Raw genomic sequence first — 7,990 nt, forward strand, 5'->3', positions numbered from 1 at the left:
TTAATGCGAGATCCCCTAAGTTTTCCCGTACCGCCATGTTCTTTCCCTTTTGGATGCTTGGTGCAAATTTGTAAGGTGCGGATTTCAAAACCCCAGCATTGCTCATGCTTTGGCCTCGCTATGTTTTTAAAGTCTTTAACCGCAGATGAGCTGGCGGGAGTGGTATTTACTTCGGCATATTCAATTCGTTGTTTCGCTTGTGGTTTTTCCTTCATTTTACACACCACCACAATTGATACAGTTTTAACCATTAGAATCTTCCTGAGTTTACTTACAATTAATTGCTGCGTGTAGATCACCAAAAGTGACTCAAACACTAGGTGGATTGTATGTTCTTATGTGACTCAATTCTTGACAATTCGACAGCGACGGGACTAATGCAAATGACATTAATAACTAGCACTTGCAACGCAAATAGTGCCTTTCCCTATTCCCAAAACGAGTTCGTTTAAATTAATTACAGCCGAAAAAAAACCGCCGCTAAATTGCAAACAACGTAAAGTGTCAAAAAACTATTATCTGTTACGCATCGCGAACTTTTTCATCTTCATTTGACAGCTCTCTAACTGCATACGCACGCATTCGTTCCGCTATTGTGTTTCCCGCTTTAATTTTCTGAGTTTATCGGCAAGTTCACTGGAGTTTGTTAATCTCAGCTATATTGGCGGAGGCTTTAGTTTCTGAGGTCTTTTCACCCACTATTTTCTCTTGATATGCACTAAGCGGTACATATCTAGCTTGATTCGGGCTGTCATTTTTGTAATGTTTCGCTAGTTTTGAAGTAGTATTTTTCCCAGGGGATAATTGCGGACTTCTCTTGCGTTTGGAAACCAGACCAGACCAGTCTGCGTTTTCATTTCGAATAGCTCCATGATGAACCTTCGCTTTTTCCTCAGAGATTTTTTAAAAAAACTCACTTTACAGAGTCCGAACATAGAATTGTTCCAGACTGTTAACTATAAGACTAGACTCCTTTTAATGAAGCCATATTGTAATGCAGAGAAGCAAATAAAATTCGTTAATAAAACTTTGCATTTGCGGAGCCAGAAAACAATCACACATTGTCACAGTAAGCTACACCAGACTTTATTCAGAGCCCCCTCTAAGGTTGATGGATAGCAGTCTAAAGTATATATAAATTATGGCTGTACATATATGCCATCGTTTGACAGCAGTAATTTGCTATTACTCAACTTTGTTTCCAACTAGCACCACTTCAAACAAGTTGCGTGAGGTTGCCAAACTACTTAAATTCGGTCTACTCAACAAAACGTTCCTAATCTGACATAGAAATATGGTTGGTTATGTAAGAATTGGCTCTGGTTCCAGAATGAGTGGATCAGCGCCGGGTTCTTGCGAAAAATCCACACTGAAGGCTAAAATCATACAGGTTCACACAATCGGGTCGCTAAAATAGGATTTTTATTATTCCTCTGAAAAGGGGTATGGAAAACCAAATAGGATAATAGCGCACTTCATTCAAAGAGTGGGTTGCAAATTTTATATGCAGTTATCCAAAATATGGAGTAATTTACAGTGTTTAAGCACTAATTTGCAACATACAGAGTAGATTTTTCAAGTAGCGGGACTGATGTCAGAACAAACAATTTATTAAGAAATTATTATGTTAACTTAAGATTTTTCAAAGTATGTAGAACCCTTATGTGTCGACAGACTGTTGTCACCCGGTTTTCAATGCTTCATAAGGCCCTTGGAAATCGGCAACTTTAATACTCTTCAGAACTTGTCTCGAAGCAGTCCGAATCTCTATTATAATACACTGCCGGAAAGGTGACTCGTAATATCCATTTCCATCTGGAAGCAAAAATAACCATTGTAAGGGAGACACATCAGTGCTGTAGGAAAAGTATGGCCGTGTTTCAAGTCTGTTTCTGGCCAGAACCTCGCGAGTGACGAACCTCGTGTAATTCGACGCGGTCTCTTGGAGAATTCAATCGTCGGGTGTCTACGACAGGCTTGGCTAATCTGATCCTTGAAACATCAAAGCAATACCCCGTGAACTTGTCCTTTACTAGTCTCTCGGGCAGATAGAAACTCCCTTCCTTCGTATCGAAAAGGACGATGAATATACTTTAAACGTTTGACCTGTTCACTATTCGGAGTTTTCGATACGATGTTAAAATACGCATTTACTCAGAACCGATATTTTTGGAGAGTATCCAAGGCTACAAGGTACAAGGCTCCAGTGATTTGTCTTCATTTCACGAATTCATCAGGCACACTTCCACCCACAGTTTTATTATATAAATCAATCAATTTGAAAATAATTTTAAATTTAAGAGAAATACAAGCGTATTTTGAAATATAACTTTCTATGGACCACCTAAATGAAGAAGTCTTTTTCGAGCAAGTTTTCTAAATGCTCGCATAAGCAAAATGTTTTTCACCACACCCATTCCTCCATTCATAACGGAACATTTATTTTCGACTTATGTCCTTTTCAATTGCAGTGTGACATGGTAGCGGCGGTTCAATTGATGGAGGGTTCTCTATTGAGACATTGTCATTTTGCGTATTTGCGGAACGACATGGAAATGTTTATCACCTATTCAAGGATTAGCAAACTAACGACATGAATCCACACATGATTAACAAACTATACTCTCCCGGATATGTCAGTGGAATATGTTTATTTTTAAGATTGGAAAAATATTTATCAGGATTACGAAAAGTATTATGGAAAATTTATAGATTAGTGTAGAGCGACAGCAGATGCCCGTTTGAATTTTTAAAAAGTTTTGAATTAGATTTATTTACTAAGTAAATAAGTGAGTCAATGTTGCAAAACTGAAATAATGTCGATCATAAATTTAGTAAAATTTATAATAAAATCTGCATGTGCATGTGATGAAGCCAATTTTGACTAACCAAATTCAATCAATTAATCAAAAATTTTTCAGTAAATTATGATAAATTTTGATACAGCAATCGTGAACAAAAAACTTTTCTAGAAATCGGAGAAAAAGTTTTCTGTTTTGTTTTTCTTTGAACCGCAAGACATTAGTCCTTTTTCAGAGCTGAAATGCCTTAACATTGAAAAATACAAATAATAATCGTTAGCGCGAAAATCCAATTAGATCAGGACCTTAAAGCATTCTAGAGTACTAGAGCGAGGTGTCCTAGATTTAGAATAGTTTGACTGCGTGCAGTACAAAATAATCTGGTATGCATTGCGTCAACATCTAGTGCCAGAAGAACTCATGCGTTGTGTTAAATTGCTCTACCGAGGAAAGTTCAAAGTGGGGTAGATACATCAAAGCCGCTCCATGTCTCCGTTCACCAAGAAAGCGCCCTCTAACCACTTCTTCGTTCATGTCGTGAACACTTTCATGGGGGACCAACAACTCTTTATACCCCGCTCTATGTAAATGATGTTTTCCCACTATTTCACAATAAACCTAACGTCGAGCAACTTATGCAATCGGATCTGAACAAAACAGAGTTTTGGGGTATGACCACAATCAAAAAGGCACTACCACAATTAGTGACAGCGGCCTACTTGCGTGTGTGTGTAAGTGATGGGGGAGAGGCAAAGCCTTTGAGCATTCAGACCCTAGTGGCTCATCGTACTCGATTCCCCCGTCTCACGGAATATCCTAGATTCGTTTATGCATGTGTTAAGCAGCATTAAGATTCAGCTACCCGCCATTATGGGAAGCTTGTTCCCGGTTTTTGATAGCAGCATCAGCCACTGCCACTGATATCCCAATTGCTGGTTCCGGTCCGGGAATGGGGGGAAATTGAACCCTCTTTTGCTAAAGTATCCGAGATTTGATTTTCCTCTAGCCAGAGCAGCTTCACCGTATTGCATCTAGGAACAGAGTTCAAACGGTTTCCAAACCCTGAACGATTTTTGAAGTGAATTTTGACTACTCAACGCCCTCAATTCAATTTCACTATCGCTACAGATTGCAATGCGCTTGCCCTTCAACCGCTCGTCAATCATCCAGGTTGCTGCCTTTAGGATCGCATACACTTCAGCCTGAAAGACCGTTGTATGATATATTATTCCAAGAGAAACTCCCCCCCCCCTGCTTCCCGTTTTTATTCGAGAAGTAGACTCCTGCTCCAGAACCCCGTTCTCTTTTTGAGCCATCTGCGTAGAAGACATTAGTATATCCTAAGCCGCATTCTTCTGGCCCGTCCCAATTTTTTCATCGTTACTAGATAACTACATGTCTTCTACCAAGCAGACGTCTGGCCATCCAACAATCACAAGGTATTGTGAAAACTGAATTCAGTTCTCACTATAACTCTTCCAATGCTCTGTGTCCCCCACGTACATTGTTTCGCCATAGATCTAATCTAGTTGGCCTATGAGCTGCTTTCACTGAAGTGCTTTGAATAAACAAAGGGCTGCAAATTGAGTAATGCATTCAGAGCTGCCCCAGATATTGTGCTCATGGCACCGGTGATACCTAGACACACGATATTTGCAGTCTGGGGAGTTTCCACTACGGATACAACATATATTCACATTACTACCTGTGCGCCTACACAGCCCATAAACTGTGAGATCTCGTTTCATCTTCACCTCCACAAGTTTGTTCCAAAGAAGCTTCTTATCTAGAATAACTTCCAGATATTTGACTGCTTCGCAGAGTTGCATGGGTGGACCCCTAATTTCTGGAACTCCATTTCCTTCCCTCCTTTTTGTAAATAATACCATTGTGGTTTTGCTTGTATTTACTGGAAGTCCATGCCCGAGACACCAACTGCGGATCAAATCAATGGTGCGTTGTATATCTCTGCACACCGTTTCGATATCTGGATCAATAACTACCATCGCCACGTCATTCTCATAAGCTGGAGTTTGTATTGGCAGATATTGCAGTTTGCATGGTTCTGAGTCGTTCAACATACTCCAAGGAAGCGTTTTAGAGCGGGGGATTCACAATTGATCCACCGTTGAGGAAATATTCCAAGCGCTAAAACTGGATGAGGCACACAGTCGCGACTGTCAACGAGTGGTGCTCCTTGTGGCCCTCTACGACTCAAGATGCCCGATGAATCGTATCTGGCCGGCTATGCAGACATGTTGCTGAGCTTGGATTCTCCCTGGCTTTGGAGAACACTGAAGTTGTTGTGACCAAGGAGGAAGTTTCCACAGTCGTCACTATTCATGTTGATGAAAACATGGGTTTACCGAAGCGGATAGTGAAATACCTGAGCATCATGATAGACATGAAGATGAACTTCTACGAACAGATTCACAACACCGCAGACAACGCTGCGGCTAGAATATTTGCGATTTGCCGGCTGATGTCCAACGTCGACGGTCCTTTATCCAGCAGGCGCCGCTTGCTGATGAGCGCGGTTCAGTCCGTCCTTTCTGGTTCCGAAATATGGGCAGACTCCATCTTTATGGAAATGTACCATAAATGCATAGCGCAAGTATAGAGACAAGGTGCTCTGCGAGTTGCATCCGCTCGTGCCGTCTCGGAGCCAGCTGTAATGATGATAGCGGGAACTATTCCGAACGCTTTCCATGCTGTTGAGCGGAGGCTTATATACCTCATGAAAGGCGAGCCGTTTGTGAAGAAAGAGCCCGTACTCTCTGCACATGGCAGCAATGCTGGGAAAAAGAATCGCGACGGCCAGGGTTCGATCGAAAGCACGGTGAAGCTGACTATTACCTTACCCACCTACCCACCGGACACGGGCATTTCCAGTCTTACCTGCATACAATCGGGAAATGCCCGTTGCCAGACTGTATTTATTGCAAGGACGTAATGGATGATGCCTGATACACCATCTTTCGCAAAAGGTGGGAACGCCATCGCCATCACCTTTCGATGGAAGGGTTTCTTGAGTCCCCGGACACCGTAATTGAAGCCATGTTGCAGAGCGTATACACGTGGAGCCAAGAGGTACATTACGCTCGATGCATTCTTAAGACGAAAGAAAGGAAGATGAATAGGAGATAAGCCAGGGTAGCTGAGGCTCCCTCAATCCACGGGGTTTTGCTCTTATTCCGAATAGGTCTGACCTGAGGTAATATGTTAAACCGCTCCTGGTCAGAGTCCTGGATGCTGCGGGGGGGGGATGTTTTAGCCAGTAGTCTGTCTGAGACAGGAGTTCGACACGAGTTCGACACTTTGTCCATAAATGCATTTCACCTCCCTAGCCCAAAAAAAACAAAAAATAAAAGAAAAGTGCTTCTACTTTTCAAAGCTATCGGTGTTTTGTTTCTCTCTCAAATTTTTTAATTTGCTAGGATCAGAATGATCCTGTTTCCTATATATTTTCGTATAATCTATTTGTATATAAATATTGTTTCCAAAAATTGAAATCTTAGCTTCAAAATTGCCGACCCCATACATATGAGCAATGCGATAGTGAACTGTTCAAAAAGTAACATGGCGCGTCTTCTGGATTAACGACATGCTTGAAATAAAGAAGTAGAAGTGGAAGAAGGCTTCCCAATACACTGGACACAAATAGGAAAGGTTCCACAAGTTAATAGTGTTGGTGCCCACGAAATTTCAAAAATTTCTATTGTGCTACTGAATTAAAAACTAAAGGATTCATTCATATAAACTATTTATTCAAAAATCATCGGAAGGGAATATTAGATCAACTTGAGTCAACATCGTTTCGTTGTTTTAATCTTTTCGATATACACCAGCGGCTTGGAGAGAACCTGGGACTATTCCTGGAAGAGAACTTGGAACGGTTCCTTGAATCGAAACACTTCCTGGAAGGGTGCTTGGCAAAGTTCCTGGAAGTGCCAAGATCTGAACAGGGCTGCGAATAGGAGAAGCCAAAGGAGCCACCAATGGTGATGGATATGGACTGCGAACGATAACTGGGCTATATCCTCCAGGGTAAAGAGGATATTGTCCTCCCAAATACGGGAGCGTTGACGGGTATAGCAGAGATGAAGGATAATTGTACGGGATCGGCACCAATTGGGCACTAGCTCCAACAGCCAAGGCAACAAAAGCCAAAACAGCTACGAACTGTAAGAAAGGATCGTAATATTAAAATGTAGATGCTACTAAGTGAACTATACTTACTTTCATTTTGCTAAAATGATTGTTACTTCACTTCCAATGATGTGAGGAAATCAATTGAATTTGATACTTTATTAGAAATCGAAACTGCTTTTATACTGTTTAAGAAAATTTATTCTGAGATGATAAAACGTAAACTAGTTTCAATGTTAAAATCTAATAACAAAATCATTTACCATTTAGGCATATGTTCGCTTATCTGTGCATGACCTGCAGCAATGCCTGCATTGTCCGGTAAGTAATAACCGCTGTGCATCTGACGTGAAACTTGAACTGATTTCAAAACTAGTTTATGCGCTAATGAGCTACAAATTACATGATCTTCAATTATAACCGAAATGTGGTATACTTTTATAATGATATGGTTTTAAAATAAAAAAATATCAATCAACAGTTTCTCGCATATCCCGTGCGACACTTTGTGTCATCGATGGCGCCAGTCAATATTGATCTATCTTGCTACAATTAAAATCCTGCAGTCAGATGGGCCAATTTTAAAATTTTATTGAATTTGTATATAGTTTTATGCTCGTAGTTCGGCAATAAATTCCCTTTTAAAACACTTCAGATATAAAAAAAATATCTACCTTTTATCTGAAGATTCGAAGCCCAGTAGGACTGTTAGCACCCAATAGCGCGAAATGCAAAGGTGTATTTCGCTACCGTGAAATCCCTATAAAATTTAATATTTTGAAAATCCTCTACTGGATAGACAATTTACCATTAACTGTAATTGATACCACATTGCCGGAGGAACCCTTGTGAACTCAGTAGGAATATTAGATAGGACTCGCATCCACTGATATTGATATGTGCTGAGCTCTAAAGTTGGACCGCATGCGAGAACCTGGATAGTCTTTTCTCCCTCATCGCTATTTTATCCTCAATTTCATACGAGGGAGTCTCCCTCTCGAATAAAAACGAGAAGCGGGCTTTTCTCCTGGGACAATATG

The 7,990-nt window shown here is 40.7% G+C and overlaps 1 protein-coding gene across 1 annotated transcript; it reads right to left on the bottom strand.

The window, feature by feature from the left end:
* Positions 1-6,547: 6,547 nt before the first annotated feature.
* On the bottom strand, positions 6,548-7,110 carry LOC119646594 (tetra-peptide repeat homeobox protein 1-like). Its single transcript, XM_038047088.1, has 2 exons — positions 7,041-7,110; positions 6,548-6,983 (listed from the first exon to the last, which is right to left on the bottom strand). Exons 1-2 carry the CDS (start codon positions 7,044-7,046, stop codon positions 6,627-6,629), a joined length of 363 nt encoding a protein of 120 aa, XP_037903016.1. The 5' UTR covers positions 7,047-7,110; the 3' UTR covers positions 6,548-6,626.
* Between the last annotated feature and the right edge of the window lie 880 nt (positions 7,111-7,990).

Source organism: Hermetia illucens, chromosome 1, assembly GCF_905115235.1.
Source record: "Hermetia illucens chromosome 1, iHerIll2.2.curated.20191125, whole genome shotgun sequence".
In the NCBI taxonomy this organism is placed as follows: Eukaryota; Metazoa; Arthropoda; class Insecta; order Diptera; family Stratiomyidae; genus Hermetia; species Hermetia illucens.